This window comes from Pygoscelis adeliae, unplaced genomic scaffold (assembly GCF_000699105.1).
Source record: "Pygoscelis adeliae isolate BGI_AS28 unplaced genomic scaffold, ASM69910v1 Scaffold771, whole genome shotgun sequence".
Taxonomy (NCBI): Eukaryota; Metazoa; Chordata; class Aves; order Sphenisciformes; family Spheniscidae; genus Pygoscelis; species Pygoscelis adeliae.
The window spans coordinates 121,390-138,650 of record NW_008824136.1 but is presented as its reverse complement, the minus strand read 5'-3'; the positions used below and the strand labels follow the sequence as shown (position 1 = coordinate 138,650).

General features: G+C 39.8%; 2 protein-coding genes across 2 annotated transcripts in view; one reads left to right on the top strand and one right to left on the bottom strand.

The window, feature by feature from the left end:
• The window catches only part of GUSB (glucuronidase, beta), a gene marked incomplete at its 5' end in the record, with an annotated part of 10,277 nt that extends 3,861 nt beyond the window's left edge, over positions 1-6,416 (top strand). Inside the window, 6 exons of the mRNA XM_009334341.1 lie at positions 371-549; positions 953-1,099; positions 2,276-2,360; positions 3,950-4,126; positions 4,775-4,910; positions 6,198-6,416. Coding sequence (XP_009332616.1) covers positions 371-549; positions 953-1,099; positions 2,276-2,360; positions 3,950-4,126; positions 4,775-4,910; positions 6,198-6,355 — 882 coding nt within the window. The remainder of the gene's footprint in view (positions 1-370; positions 550-952; positions 1,100-2,275; positions 2,361-3,949; positions 4,127-4,774; positions 4,911-6,197) is intronic.
• Positions 6,417-8,650: 2,234 nt separating this feature from the next.
• Positions 8,651-14,140, bottom strand: VKORC1L1 (vitamin K epoxide reductase complex, subunit 1-like 1). Its single transcript, XM_009334340.1, has 3 exons — positions 14,130-14,140; positions 13,565-13,674; positions 8,651-12,857 (listed from the first exon to the last, which is right to left on the bottom strand). The coding sequence occupies exons 1-3, from the start codon at positions 14,138-14,140 to the stop codon at positions 12,631-12,633; spliced, it is 348 nt and encodes a 115-aa protein (XP_009332615.1). The 3' UTR covers positions 8,651-12,630.
• Positions 14,141-17,261: the final 3,121 nt, after the last annotated feature.

Genomic DNA, 17,261 nt, shown 5'->3' with positions numbered 1-17,261 from the left:
CCGGTCCGGGCTCCTCCTTCACCCTGTCCTCATCAGCCTGCCTCATGGATAACACCTGTGAAAAGGAGGGAGAGGGCAGCCCGGGCAGGGCAGGGCAGCTCCCCAGAATGGCAGGCAGCCTCAGTGCCGGCAGCTTGGCTGTAACTGCCATCCCCTCTGCTTCTCCAAACACCTAGGGTCTGGGTGTGCATGTGGCAGTGCCCCTCAAAAACGCAAACACTGCACGGAGAGGTAGTGCAGTCAGCTAGAAATGGTACCTGAGGCTGGAAACACTCTGGGAGCGAGAAGGAAAGCAGTGGTGGCCAGCTAACATGAGGAGAAGTCCTGACCCAGCAGTGTGACAGGGTGTGATGTCTGTCTCCCCCCACAGATCCGTGGCAAAGGCCTCGACTGGCCCCTGGTCATGAAGGACTTCAACCTGCTGCGCTGGCTGGGGGCCAACTCTTTCCGCACCAGTCACTACCCCTATGCCGAGGAGATCATGGACCTGTGCGATGCCTACGGCATTGTGGTGATCGATGAGTGTCCGGGAGTGGGGATTAAAATGCTGTAAGTGACTGCTTGAAAGATCCTTCCCCTTGTTTCTGTGTTCCTCTCTGAGCCACTTTGAAAGCGTCCCATAGTTTCCACAGTGCCCATTGTCCTGATAATGGCAGTACTTTGCTCTATTTAGAAATCAGCCCGTTGCGCCACGTATGCCTAGTAAGATTGGGCAACCGGAGGGCATTGTGCCACATGGCCATCATGTCATTTGGTCTGGCTTGATTAATAAGCCCAAGCCACAGCCCTGAACTGTGCAACAGGCTTTGGGGAAATAGGGCAGAAGCCATATTCAGTGTTAAGGCTCAGCTGTGCTTATGCACCCCAGAGGCTTGAGTTTTCACAGGGAAAGGCAAAGGGGATGGATTTTATACCCTCACCTCACTGGGTCTCACTTCCTTTTGTCTTTAAGCGAGAGCTTTGGGAACAAGTCCCTGCAGCATCATCTTCTTGTGATGGAGGAGCTAATCCGCAGGGATAAGAACAGGCCATCAGTCGTGATGTGGTCAGTAGCCAACGAGCCAGCATCGGAACTGCCCCCAGCAGCTTACTACTTCAAGTAAGTGCATCTGCCTGTACACAGAGCTGAGGCTTGAATCTTGGCAGATGATGCATCTTCCTTTGGAATGGCATAAAGAAGTAGTGAAGAGAAAGGAAGCAGGTTTTTGGGAACCCTGAAACAGTACTTGCAGATGCAAACTAAAAGCATAACTGCTGCGTGTGTTGAACTGATGTTCAGAACCACACAACGGTCTCAACCTGTTGTTTCTGAACCAGTAAGCCTCTGCGAAATTACTGGGAGTCCATTTGGTCCGAGCATCTCTTCAGCTACAGGTCAAGCAAAAGCAGACCTGATGGTAATGGGACATTCCTTGTTACCAATGGAAGACGAATCTTAAATTCTCTGAGAATTACAGCAAAGTTGTAAAATATTGGACCTTTAATTCTGAGGACAAGGTTCTTCAGTTAGTGCTATTTATTTGTTCTGCAGGGGATAGTGACACTCCACTTCAAAGCCACTGCTTTGAGTCCCTACAGACCCGTTGGTTTTATTTTTAAAGAGATTTAAGCTTTGGATAGCCAAGAGTCATCTCTGTAATGGGGTAGCAGACCATCCCTAGTAGCTGTAGGTGCATTAAGAGGTAACTGTGAATTTTCATTCTTCAGAATGATCCACCACTGCCCTGCAATGTCAAGGTAGCAGCAGAGCTTGGCCTTCCCATTCTCTGTCTCATCTCTCTCATTCAGGGTTTCTGCAAAAGCAGCCAACCTTTGACTGCTCTGCCCACTGTGGTGTAGGGCTAAGGCCTCATGCTTTTGCAGGAACACATCCCAAGGGTTGTTCAGAAACTTCCTGCTACCCTTCTCACATTTTCATGACCAAACTCACTGTCCCTTCACCAACTTGCAAGCTGTTGGCACCAACAGACAAATTAACATGCCTGCATTTAGTACACTTCTACTCTTTTTTCAGGTGGGATAGCAACCAACTTTGTGACAGATAAAGGTGTCTCTACCATGATATTTATACTCCTGCAGAACTGGCTAGAATTGCAGGCACTTTATAGCAGATGATCACTAAGTATCCTGCAGTATTTAACTAAAAACACTCTGCCTGCTAAATCAAAAGCAGCTCCAAATGTCTGAGTGGGGGTGAAAGGACAGAGAGCTTGAGGAAATGGGGCTGTGCTTCTCCATGCTGTTGTTGAATTCTTGCTTTACTGTTTGCAAACAGGACAGTGATAGCTCACACTAAAGCTCTCGATCCCTCCAGACCAGTAACCTTTGTGACAGATGCTAATTACGCTCTTGATCATGGTGTAAGTTTACTTTATTTTCTAGCTTTTTTTTTTTTCTCAATTCATACATTAAATTTCCTATTCTTGTCATTTGTTTTACAGTCCTTTCCCCCACCTCCCCAAGTTTACTGGAGATACTTAACAGGGAGACGCAGAAGAAAACTTACGTTTTTCTTTCTACTACAAAGCACCTTATCCTATTAGTTATAGTCCAGCTGAACAAAAAAATATCTGAAAGAGAATAATGGTTCTTTGTCTTGAGTGAAGTACGCAGTATCACACCCCTGGATTCCATTAGCATTGTCATGCTTTGCTATTCCATTGATGGTGTTTACTAATGCTCAGGATTTTCATTTGCAATTAAATCAAAGCTTAAACCTCTTTAAAACGCTAACAGCCCTTGTGGAAGTCTAAAGGAAGGAAGCTTTGCTTTAATTCCTGCTTTAAACTGCTCTAGATCTTCTTTGGCAGATTTCTGTTAAAGTTGAATAACCTAAAAGCTCTTCCAGCTTCATAATTAAAGTCCTAGAGCTCTATAAATAGCTGAAAGGCACTATTCTTGGATGTCTGTGCCTTAAGCTGGCCATAGCATGAACCAAGGATCTTTAACACACATAAACTTGTTTTGGGGTAGTTCCTATGTCACTTTTAATTTTTCAAGATGGCATTTTAATGCTTGTCACTACTGTAAACACTTCTAGCAGGTGAATTTGTAGGTACATGATGCTACCACATGTCCCTGCTACAGGTTGCACTTTGTATTTTTTTTCCCCAAAGTGTCCTACAATTAGCAGGAACGGCCTTCTGTAACCAAGAGGTCTGTTCCTCCCCACCCCAGGAAAAAAAAACAACAAACAACTGGTGGCCTTAGTTTTGAAGGAGCCCAGCAGGGATCTGCACTTGGATATTGCTGTGTCATCAGGCACACACACAGACTCTGACATCCAATCCCCACTAGCATGTTCTGACCAGCTTGAGACAACACAGGAAAACAAAACCAAAGAACAGATCTCATACACCAATGTGATATTAGAACTTTTTTCTTTTATTACAAAACATGTTAAGAGAACATTGAACAAGTTACATACAACATCACTTTATCTTTAGTGGGCTTTGTGCCCTTTCATCATACTGTCCATGTGGTAGAAATGGCATATAACTTGCAGAATGCTTAGTCTTTAGTATTGCACCATTGATGCACAAATTTAGTTGCTAGTCAAAATATTTGACCACTAACTTGATAATCACATTCCAATACTCAAAAAGTACATCTAAATGTACCAGCAAGCCAGAGACATCTTGGAAACTCAAAAACTTCTAACAAACCTGAGGATGAAATGGGTTGATATTGTTTAACTCTGTGCTGTGACTTCCTAAGTCTGTAAGAAAAATGCCAAATTAACATGCTCTTAGCTTATTAAATTTATCCTGCTTTTTTTCTGGGAAAGATGTCACATTGGAAGGGCCTGAGTGATGGGGGAAAAGACTTTATTCTACGTGTAATAAAACTGGATTCCATAAAATGAACCAAAAGGAGGATTTAGCTTTATGAGTTAAGGTTGTCTACTTTTGAGCTCTGTGACAAAACACTCTCACCTTGTTTTCTGTAGGCTCCTTATGTGGATGTAATTTGCGTAAATAGCTACTTCTCCTGGTACCATGACCCAGGCCACCTGGAAGTTATTACACTACAACTCACAACACAGTTTGAGAACTGGTACAAAACCTACAAAAAACCCATTATCCAGAGTGAATATGGAGCAGACTCAGTTCCTGGACTTCACAGTGTAAGTGTTATAGATGCCCCAGATGGAAAAAAGCACTACTTTTCTTACAGGGTCAGAAAAGCTTAACTAGAAGAGATGGGTACCACTGAGCCTGACTACTTAGTTTTGAGATGCATTAGCTTGTAAGTGTCCGAAAGACTCCAGGATTGTAATCCTGTTCCACTGAAATCAATGACCTTTGCCACTGGCTAACGAAGGTTAGATTCTACCTAAAGAGAATTTTTTAGCTTTGAGTAAAAAGCACTGAGCACTTTGAAATCTGTACTTTGGCATTTATAGAAAATGCTTAATCGGAAGATACGACACGGGAGACTGGACTTCCATTTCATGATCCTATCCTGCACAGAAGGGGGTGGCACTCCTGTGTCTATCGTGATAAAGCACCATTACCAAGCAAAACCACGGACTCCCCCCCAAGTATACCTGGCATTATGTTTGTATTTTACATGCGAAGTTTCCCCTTGCAATTTTAGTAGTTGCTAATCTTCCTTAAATAACCATTGTTAATGCAGTGGCATTGAAAAGACCAAGCAATTGTAGAGTTTGTCTTCAGGAAGCAGGTCCCCAGTAAATAGGAAGTTAACATATGGAACCTTTACTGAGATCAACTGTCACCTTCATTCAAGGCCACCTTTTTCCTGGCTGTAGGATCCACCTCTTATGTTCAGCGAGGAGTATCAGAAAGCTATGCTAGAAAAGTACCATTCCGTTTTTGACAAAAAGAGGAAAGAGTATGTGATTGGGGAGCTCATATGGAATTTTGCTGATTTCATGACTAATCAAGGTAAGCTTGTATTTACATTCTAAACAACTCCCCATCCTCCCTGCAAGTTTAAAATGGTTTATGATACATGAAGAATATTGTGCTGTAGGGTAGGACAAAAGGGCCCTCTGCTTACCAAGATAGAGCATAGCTGGTTTCTGTGACAAAGTCCAGTGTGACCAGAGCCAAGAGGGAAGGCCCTGCCTGTACTTAATGTATCCTCTCTCTCCAGCTTGAGTTCCTAGATGTCTCACCTGCAAAGATGCTACCCAGAATAGGAGACTATGCACTAGGGCAGAAGGCAAGGGAGGCTTGCGAGCAGACCCAGATTACTTTATTTCTTGGCCATCCTCAATTCAGAGCTTCAGTCAGCTGTTAGGGATGTGTGTCTCACTTGCTTCGTATTTCATCTACAACTGCCCTTAGTAACCAAGCACCTTAAATAACGTATTATTAACTTGGTATAGAGGTTTAGCAGTAAAGGACCAGATGCCACACTAGTAGACAACTGTCTATCATGACACTCCATCCACTATTAGTAAATAAGTGCATTTGCAAAGTATGGGGCATTACTTAATCTACAGTGCAGACAGTCACACAGAAATTAAACTATTACAACTCAGAAGGAGACCCAGTAAGGAACCAGTTATGCGTATGCCACCTGCAGTGGAGTTAGGGTGGTGAACAGTCAGTGTTAATTTCAGGCAGAGAAACACAATTAGGAATAATCTGTAGAGCACCAATATAGGTATTAGAAAGCTAAGTCATCGCAGAGAAGCAGTCAGAAAAGTAATATTAGTTTCACATAGGAGGATGGAGAAAATGTAAACAAATTCACATACACATATGCAGTTCCAGTCTCTCTACATGTTGCAATCATCTTTTCTAGTTTCCTATGAAAACTAAAATAGGCAGAAAGGATATGGACACTGCTAAAGGACAGTACAGTCAAACAGTTAGTAATCAACATTTTCACCATCAAATTTCAAGGTGGAACTAAAGGCAGAAGGAACATCTGCTGTAAATAAATACTGATCAAGTTAATGGGCACACTTGAATTAACTGTCATCGACTTATCAGTTGTAAATACAATGAATTGCAGCTATATTGTTCAGTTACATCAATTAATCTTGCCAAGATGACGCAGATTACATCTGCCAAGTTCCCCTTTGTACCTGACTGTGTGTAGAAGAAAGTGCATAGGTCTCTTCCACCTAACCTGATTTAGTACATACATAACAACAGTTCACAGTAGGGGATATAAGAGCATTTTATATACACTTCCTTTATTTTATAACTTCTCTACAGGGACCACACGTGTTTTGGGGAACAAGAAAGGAATCTTTACCCGCCAACGACAGCCCAAATCAGCTGCATTTGTTCTTAGAGAAAGATACTGGAAGATTGCAAATGAATCAAGCTGTCTTCCTCCTATAATAAAATCATATACCCTCTTTCTAAAGTGAAATCAAAAGGTATAGTGGCTAGGTATATGCTGAACTTGTTCATTAAATTTCTGTTTAAATAATATTTATGCCTGACTCAAGTTTTGCAAGTCTAATGCAATTTCTACTGAAGTAGTTACTATGATACAAAGCAGATCAGAAACACTGGTTTTCTGTGCTTAGCCATGTCTGTAGGCTTCCTGTTTCCAGGCAGTAAAATGAATATTCAGAGTTTCAAGGAGCTGAAGTTAGAGATCCTGACTGAGGTATCTGTTTATGGCAAAAAAATTAAAATATTACATGATACAAATCAATGCTGAATACTTTAAAAAAATCCAAGTTACTCTAAATGAACACCACATCCCTCCAATGCAAATGAGGTTTTCCAGTTATACTCCCCTAACAGTTACACTACTCAGATCACAGCAAATTGTCCACAGGATTACTGAAGAGCACAATTTATACAGCTTCTCCTGCTGGACAGAATGTATGCGGCTGGCTGAGAAATTCTGAGAGTTCACAGCATTCAGGAAGTATATGAACCACCACTTCTGTGAGGATACCCAACATACTCCAATACAGCATGGAATTCATACTACAGCAGCAAGGTGGAATATGTTAGATAGGTAGGTACTACATTAACTGAACTTTGTTTAAAACTATTTATTTTAGTCACAGTACCAGAACTGCCGCTATTAGATGCGGTTTTACCTTCCAGCATGGAAGAGTTTCCTTCATATTAAATTGTCACTATGTACTACAGTAATAATAGTCTAGAGGGTAAATTTGATTGAAACCTTTTTGATACTGGCCTGAAGCATTCTGGAGTAGGGCAATGTGTAAATTTATGTGCACACGCTACTTTAGACAGTAATGTAGTGTAGTAACGTCCCTTTCAGGTCGCACACCAGTCTTGGAGGACTCTAAAGGCCAGGCTTTAGACTGTAATAGATTGTGCCGATACTCACAGAAGAGCTCAGAACGCTTAGTCTGCAAACTTCTTATTGCAACATCCCAGGGCTGTCCTATGAGCAGCATCACCTGTAGCAGAACCGCCAAATTGGAGGCTGCCTGCTGAATTTTGCAAGTTGGCACAATTATGCAGTTTCATTATTCTGATTCACAGATACTGAGTGAAACTGTTGCTATGACTACTTTTTCTGCAACTGGCTCTTTTGCTAGTACCTCAAGAAAAAACATCTGCCAATATAAAGAAAATATTTGCTCTTATGTTGTGTGGTCGCCAAATTCTCTTTCCTTTAGATGCGATACATTAGAAACCAACACCACCTTCCACACTGCTACATGCAGAATAAGGACATAAATGTCTACTGCAGAATTCAAAACAATTTTTCTTGAGTTTAAGGGAAAAGAAGAAACATACTACCAATGTTCCTTATGGTTATACCATGTTAGGTTTACAGATTTTCTATATAACTAAAAACACAGAATATAAAAGTTTACCCATCGTAAAAAGACACTTGCTCAAATGTACCATGGTATAAGAGTGAATACCATATTTAAGCCCACTACCAGTGTCTGAGAGTCATTTCAACTTCTCGATCTCTAGACATAATTTTTTTTAAACCATTTTCTTCCCCATTTCAACAGACACGACATACCAACAACTGCCACATCAAAATACAGATAAAGATTTGACGTCGTTAACACATTACAAACTAGGGCTCAGATCCCTATGGTAACAGACGGGGCTTGCGGCTACAGAAGAGAGAGCTATTACTTTCATTCAGTCCAAGAAAAAAGATGCAGAGTTTAATATCCACACGTATGGTAAGCACACATTTCAGAGTCTTAGTTCCAGCTTGTTCTTAACAGCTCAGTGCAATTGTAAACCCAACCCGCCTATCCAACCCTTCCCCAAGAGCTCCCTCCCTCCCCCCAAATCCAGGAAAACGTACAGCAGTTTCCAGATAACTTTGTGATCTTCTCAGAGTGGAGTTAAAGCAGACCTACAGAACAAGGAGAGCAGGAAGTGATAAAAATAACATACTTAACGGGAGTATTTGCATGTTGCTTAAAGAACTGTAAACAGTGAAAGCCTCAAGTCAATGCTGCTCAACCTTTACACACCCATGTGCACGCAACATTCAGCAAGACACAATGAAGCTGCAGAAATTCTATAAACCGGTATCTCTGGGGACCGAAGTGCTTTAACCCTTCTACTGCTAACACACAATCTCTTTGAAAAAAATCACAACTTAGTACATTTCTAGAAACAGAATTACAGTACTGACTTTAAAAACAGTTTCTAAGGCTCAGACTGAGTCCAAAAAGGCCTCTGATTGGGTTCATTCAAGCTCTTATGTTTGGACTGCATGAATGCAGCATAAGAATGATTGCAGCAAGACGTCCACAGGTAATTTCTACATTTATTTTTTATACCAAAAAGTTATGTGCAACAAATAGAATTCGTACATATTTACATTGGTTTACCTGTTAGCAAAATTGTATCCTAAATCTCCAATAGAGAATCTCTCAACCTATATTGATAAAAGGAACATCTGCCCAATGACTCCATTTAAATGGATGTTTAATTTGGAGTTTAAAGCACTAGTAATAAATAGTTGATGGAACATACTATACAGAACAAACACCTAATATTTAGGCCATGCTTAATACAGTTTATGGTAACAGAATACTTCATCTTTTCTGGACCAGTTTTGTCTAGATCACATTTAAACAACATTGGCAGAACCAAAGCTATTAGATCTCTCTGACTTTAGCCCATATAAATTAGGAGCATCAAGTGCAGCCTGAAGCACCTCACCAATCTTTTTGAGCAATCGAGAGACTCTGTACAGCAGAAGACAAATGCCTACTACAATATGCAGAAATCTCATAATGAGAGAATTATTGTCACTTTAGATAAAGGTGGTAGGGAATGTTTCATTGGCCTTAGCATTGCAAACACTTTACAATAAGAAACTTCAAGAATGTTCATTTCCTAAACGAGACTTGAATGCTTCGTTGGCCTTAAGAGTAGCAAGTACCTTACAGTAAGAGGATTTCAGGAATGTTTAGTTCCTAAGCAGGTTTTGGGATGAGGTTATTTTGCCTTTACAATCCGCTCCTCCCTGCAGAACTTCTGAGAGCAGCGGTGGGGGGTGGGGGGGGGAGCCCAAATTCAGAACCACTGTTTGTAAATTATGAATTTTTTCCCCTCCGTTCTCATGAGTGTTGAAACCACAACCAAAAAGGCCTCTGATTGGGTTCATTCAAGCTCTTATGTTTGGACTGCATGAATGCAGCATAAGAATGATTGCAGCAAGACGTCCACAGGTAATTTCACCAGACCAGGTATTATTTACTAGCTTTTACCCATACTCTACTCTTGTATCCTCAAGATTTCTCAGAATTTGCCTTCGGATTTCTAAGGCTCAAATTAATAGCAAGCACACATTTGCCACGATACTTGTTTTGGTTGGGGGCAGTTGCATGAAGCACTCGTCAAATTTCCATCACATTACTAATTGTAACCTGAGCCATTTTACTGGAAGAAATACGCTGTTTCTATCATTGGGAGCAATGAGGAAAGAGTCAAAGAACTGGAAGCAAAAAGGTCCAAATTTCTACTGCTAATATTATTTTGCCCTTTATTCAGGCCAACTGCATTTCTGAAGCACAAGAGAGAAAGTAGAAGAGTTACGGCCATTTCTAGCAAATCACTTCCAGTAAAAAGTAACTGCAAGAAAAGCATACAAGACAAGAGAGTTCACAATTAAGGATCAGATTTGCAAGTTCGTGCACAAAGTGTAGCTGCAAATTCTTCCAGAGACCAAACTCAATTTCCATTTGATCCCAATGGGCACACAAACAAGGACTGCAGACACGACTGCTGAAAATCTGGCCCTAAACAATTTTACTAAACAAACTGAATTAACAGACTATGCCCACACAGACAAGCACAAGACACAGTGAAGTTAGTCAACACCTATACTTTCAGCTGATGGGGCTTTTTCCTTTTTACGGTGTGTACTACACCCAGAAATTGGACCAAGTAATCACTGATTAGACTTGTCTCCATTGCTGCTTGTTCTGAGATATTAGCACTGCGACTAACCATTTCAGGCAGCACGTGTTCACCTCTTCCTTGGATGAAAAAGATGCACTCCTGTGATCTACACTAAGGCATCAAAATAAATCTATACAACATATTAAACAGTAATACTGCCTCAAGGCTTGTAAAAGAACAAAATAAAACCTTGAGGGACCAGTTTAACATCATTCACTCCCCTCATATCAAAGTTCAAGGCATTTGAGAGACAGAACTAAACATCAAGACAAGCTTTAACTATACTCTGGTCAATACCAAACTCATTTAATGAATTGTTGTCTAAAACTGTTAGACAAGAGGGACAAGTAATTTAGTGTTACATGCAACAGATGTTACTTATACCACAGAACTCTATACATAAAAGCAGTTTCCACCTACATCCTCGATACAAACCAGAAGATTACTTCAGTAGTAATTTAAATACTATTTTGTGAATTCAATCTAAAAATTCTATTTTCTCTACGGAACACTGTATGTTTCACAGTCAAGTTTATCCTCAGCAACTTAGTGTTTATAATCCACTTAGCCATACAACATAAGTGTCTCTCTGACATTCAAGTTTAAGAAAAAAATCCTAAAATTAGTTAAACTAATTCTTTAAATAAATGGGTATGCAGTTGGAATTCTTCATATTTAGAAGCTGACAAGGGCAAAAAGCAGCACAGCACCAATTACAGAAAGTAGCTGAACCTATATATCTTGGTGTCACAGAGTTTGAAACACCAGTATTTTACTTTTCCGAATAACATCATCAACGTTCTATCGGATTGATTTAAGTTAACTGAAACAATATTGCTACCACTTCTCAGTCTAAAAACTAAAATAGATCTCTTAATACTCTTAAATCCCCAGCAAGTTTGCTGGGAATTTTGTTTGTTTGTTCATTTTTAAAGCAAGGACACTTCTGCCTGCCAAGTTCAACACAAAGTATTTGGTTTAAGATTTTAAGACAGAAGGCACTTTTAACATTCAGCCTTAGAGTACTGAGTGCAGAAACAACATTTACAAATTTGTTCCTTTGTTTAAATCTGTGGTTTAATTTTTTTTTCAATTAGTTATTAGAAAGAGCAATGATAGCACTACATCACATTTCATTTTCAGGAGCATATTTACTTACTTATCCCGCTAAACAGGTTGCCCTTCCAAGGGATCTTATGCATGTCAGGCCTAAAGTTCACTTCCCAATATAGCACAAACCAAAGATCCTGACGAAGATCAATTAAGTAACTGCTTCTTCAGTGCACTACTTGGTTATCCCACTCAGTCAGTGGTTTCCACTGCAAATTGCAATTCTATACTGCAGCATTCATATAACATCAAACATTAGTAACACTGGCTGTCTGACCGCAGTTTAAAAATGAAACAGCTCTGCATGGAAATTAAGTCCTTTCAAAGAACATTCTTTGATACACCAACCCCCAATCTGCATATAATATCCTAGTGGCAGCTTTCGATTGACCACATTGAACTATTTTCATTCTTTACAGAAATTAATGAAGATGTGGTTTAATGAACATACTTCAGGTTTCAGCTTTAATTCCATTTTTGTTACTGGAGACAAAAAAAAAACCCAACCATGGAACAAAACCCAACCATCATTCTTGTGAAAGCACTAGCAGTGAGTGCAGCAACACGGTGTTCTCTATAGAGGTCACTTCTTCCATCATGTCAGTCGACTATTAGCTGAACACTCTGACAGCTCCTAGGCTAACAAAACTGATTGTACAGCGAGTTCTCCAGGGATGAAACCAATATTTCTAGTTTTATTTACAGTATAAGTCCTAGTCAAACCTAAGTCCATCAGCTAAAAAAAAAGTAATACACATACTGTAAACATGGCAACATTAAATATGGTAATGCTAGTCTAGAATATTTAATGTCATCACATCTTGTTATACCTGAATTTATATACAGGATATTTTATACCAAGTGTTACCCACTTCACAAGTGGAGGGGGAAGAGAGAGTCTAGGTTTTGCTGTGGCTAAAACTCCTTCAAAGTAAAGTTAAAGCTTGTCTTGGATTGTATTAGAGCTTTCATAACCACATTTAAATTGAAGATTAGCACAAAAAAAATTATATAGGGCCCCTTCAAATTTATAATTAAAAATTCAGTTATGATTCTCAGGGAAAGTGTCTGATATGGAGAATAAAAAATTACTGCAAAATAAACTTAATGGAAGTTGGGTCTTCAGACTGTCAGTCAAAAGTTCAAACAGGTGTTATTCCTGTTTGGGTTGGAGTTGCCGTTTCCAGGCCTCGTTCAAATAAACTAGTCGTTTGTAGTTGATGATAAAGAGAATGAAGTTCAGCAAATATGTGATGACGCAGACAATGCAAAATTCCTTCAGCACGAAGTACAGAATGTATGCCAAGTACAATGACCCTACTACAGACACTATGGAGGATGTCATGAGGATTAGAGCTGCTACTGCACTTGCTGTCATACCTGCAACAAGAGAGAGAAAGTTACTACTGCTGCTCTCATTCCCCCCTTCCACACAAAGCAAAAAGCCTAAGCACTCTAATTCAAACTGAAGGCTACTCAGCAAGTTTGTATTACACAAAAGTCTGTTTAAAATACCATGAGTTCAAGATGGCTGACAAATCGCTATTTGGAGGGGAGCTTCTAGGTTCTGTACGACAGTCCTTTGATAAGAAGTATGTGTAGTATTTACCATCTTCTGTATTCCTGAGTTATGGGAAAGTTACAGGTTGGTCAAGTTATGTCTATGAATATTAATAGCTTTATAGCAGACCATATAGTTACAAAGAAATATGCATACATTACACTTCATGCACTTTTTTTGCCTATCTCTTACTCCTGCAAAACTTATAAATTCCAGTTTTATTTCCTCTCTTTTCTATCATGCAATCCAATGCTAAATATATTTAAGTGAAAATACCAGTGCAGCAACTGCCTTGATGCTTATATTATTAATAGCATAGGAGGAGAAAATGCAATTGCTCTTGTTATCAGCTGGGTTTTTAAGCCCTTTGGACAGATGTATGATTAGACTGGTGCTAAAAAAAAAAAAAACAAACATCCCATGCATTTATCTGGTCTCTTGCAGATTGCTCAATGTATAAGGCACTCCTCTTTCATCACCACAAACCTGTTATATACTTTAGGCTCTAAACTGAATTAATACTTACCAAGTAGCATTTGTAGTATATAAAACACGAGCCCAAAAACACTGTTTGACTGATTCATTGCACTGTCCTTTCCAAAGATGGAACCCAACAGACCGAATCCTCGACCCCATCTGTAAAACAGTGAAACTAATTAACTTTTATTTGGGTACCTATTGCTTTACATCAGTATTTTCAATTCATCACTGTTGGGGAAAAAAAAGATACATATAGGACTGTAGTGGTCATGTCAGAATATATGATGTTCAGGGTTATCTTGGAAAACCAAGCAGCTTGCAACAGGGGGTGCATGAGGTATGATTTTATCCCACACATTGCTGATTGAAGTTATTTGACATGCCAGAAACTACCAAGTTAACACAGTTGCAGCTTCACCAAATACCATGTCTGCTTCCTACGGTTGTAGTTTAAAGCTCTTTTGTCAAATAAACACTTCTTTCCTCCAACGATAGCTTGGAGAGAACAACAGTTCTCTTCACCACAGTAAGTTGGACACATGCTTACTATACAGATGAGGGAAAATGGTACAACTTGGTAACTAGTTGTTACCAGCTCTGCCAGCACTTACCTCACTGGCATCAGAGCAAGCAAATCAGAACATATGTTTGTGTTTCAGCTGCTCCTGATCAGCCTAATACCTTAGGAGGAACCCAAATCTGCCAAGCAGACAAGCTGGGGATGGTACCATAACAAGAGTCACACACCTTATTTGTTAGAGCCCTTGCACAGTGTGACTTTTTGAACTAGCACCTTAACCACAAAGTACTTTCAACTTTTTAGCGATAAGGTAGAAAGCAGCACAAGCCCTACAAAACTGCTGCTGCAATAAGTGGGGTAAAAGATTAAATCAGCAAACGTATTTGTGCTAGAAACCATTAATTTGATGCCCTAAGGCAGACCACGCCATTATTTGTGACCATGCAAAGCGAGGACCATATTTATTAGCGTCACTTGAAAATATGAAGAGAAGTTAACACTACTTCAACATGCAACTGAATTCACTTACAAGAGAACGTTAGGATATCTGCCAGCATGTCTTTGGAGCATCAAGTCAAGCACTACATAAATGTAAGGCTAGGTTCACATTATCAGGTTAACTGACACATAACTATGTTAAAAAAGCACAATTCCTCACTGCTGTTGCAGCAGAAAACACTAGCGTGCTACATTCATACCAACAGAAATGCAGTTTCAGAATAGCTTGTTGTACTAGAGGCAATGGTTCTACTAAACCAAGACACAGCGTAGGTTTGCTCTCTGCACACTACAGAACGTTGCTGATATAATTCACCATACATCAAAGACCAGTGAAAGGCTACCGCATTACAAGCAGTTTCCTCACACGAGAAAGGTACCATGATAAGTACAATTTAATACCACCTCCAAAATACTTCATAATCTCACAGCCATTTGTGTAGTATTTTCAAAACATATACAAATTAATCATTTTAATTCAAACTTAGTAACTGTATGCAATGAACTATTATACCCAAGTCTTGTGCTCTTCTCCCCAAGAAACCAAGCACAGAATTAGGTACCAATTCCTAGAAAGCATATTTACTGCATAAACAGTAAAAAAAAACCACCATACTTTCAACTGGCTTGGTCTCAAATCTTGTAAATGACTGAAGTGAAACTTATGTGCAAATATAAAGCTTCAAGCCACCATAGAAAAGACCGACGCTTGCTTTACCATGGGAACAATGCCTTGCATCCCAGAGCTGTGAGGGGTTAGAAAAACACAAAGTTAACTGCTTGTGGGAGCAGCGCAATACTGCCTCGCTCCCTGCAGTTATCCCAGTGCAAGTTTGGGGCTATGCAAACCATGGGGGACAAGACTGGTTACACATCCTCCCTGCAGCATACGAAGGCCAACAGTCCAAATTAGCGTATGGTGTAGTTTGTGGGAGAAGCAGTATCAAGGATGGATGGCAAAGATCTGGAAAAGCAGCTGTAGAGATGCGAGTGCAGCACTTCACAGCTAAGGGAGCCATGCTTCCAAGAGGGAGGGATTTTAAAAAAAGACCAAACACCATGCAACAATACATAAGCAAACATTATAAATAAATACTTCAAGTTCCAAAGAATCTCAGCTATGACGAGACTTTCCTCCCACACACTGAATGTTATCTGGATTTTAAGTGAGAACTGTTTATTTTTCAGCCTTACTTTGATAAGATGGTCACAGCACATGTTAACAATTGTCTCATGTTGTCCAGCTACCAAACGCAGTATTAAAGAGCCAGACAAATATATTAAAGGTATCATCATTTTGCATTTAATAGTCTGTTTTTATTTTTCTGTATTACCACATTTATAGATGCTTCAGCTTACTATCCACAGGTGCAATTTACTGTTCTAGTCTCCAAGTGAGAATTCTTTATAGGGTGACATTAAACTCTATTTGAACACACTCAGACTTTCCTTACCGAGAGACTAAACAGCATAACTCAAAGTGTGCCTAAGTCTGTGGTTCAACATTAGCCTAGCTCAAAGTAACTGCAGGATGCTGAATTCCTACCCTCTCCCTGCCCTAGCTGTATGCTCTCTCTTCTTCTGATGCTCGTGAGATCCTGTCGTGTTTGAGAGTGAACTCAAGCTTAAAACATCAGAAACTTTAGACTATAGAATCTGACGCTACAATTATTCTGCAAGTGAATAAAATGTTGCTAATGGAAAGATAACGAGTTCAAGCCCTTCCTGACAGTCAGTGTCCCCAAGTGATCTGTTCATAGCTGCAAGAAGGTCAGAGCATGGTGAAAGCTTTTTCCACATGCAATAGTTCATTAAGTATCTTGTTGGCCTTGTAGCAGCTTTAAGGACATCAAGTATTAAATTTCAATCCATGGAATACAGCTCTCACTCACATCTTATTCCACACACTTCAAGACTGCTAAGAAGCCTGTGGTTTAAGACGAAGCACTTTTTCCAGCCTTATAAGATTTGAAGTGTGAGGAAGTTTTCTGCATCAAACTGAAAAGCAAAATATTTAGACTTCATATATTTCTACTTCCATCTAATTTCTCTACTGAAGAGGCTAAATCATCTCCTAGTTCTAGCAAGGAGGTCCCAAAACCCACTAAAATGCACAATGAGCCAAGTACTTTCGCAAGCAAAAGGAGGAAGGAGGAAGACTGAGTATGATAATCTTCCTTCTCACACCAAAATCACACCTGAGTTATGATAACCTTAAAAGTCTAAAAACATATGGCAAACAAATAGCAAGAAGAAAGATTGCAATCCTAACAATAGAATAAACTCCAAGAAATAAAACATCAGTAAAAAGGACTATAAACTGCTCAGAAGTTCTTCACAGAACTTGCCTTTCTTTATAAAGAATATAATTTACAAGAAGTATTGTTAACTCGGATCAATTTTTTGGATACAGAATGCTAAGTAAAATGAGCTGCACTAATTAAAGAGTTGCTTGCACAGCAAGATAAAAGCATAGTCCAGCATCACCAGCTTTTTCCTGGTACTGACTTGTGGCCCCCCATCCCTGAAGCAGTCAAGTGTTCTGTTGTGAAAATCACGCTGAAGTCACCCTGCATGATTCAGAGCACTATGACAAATGTGTGGCAAGCCTACTTTGCCACACCCGAGTTTCACTCCTATTAAAAGAAAAAAAAAAGAAAAAACCCAATCTGAACCAATTTCAAGGAAGTTTTAAAATAAATCTTTAAGACATCTTCCTGTATGT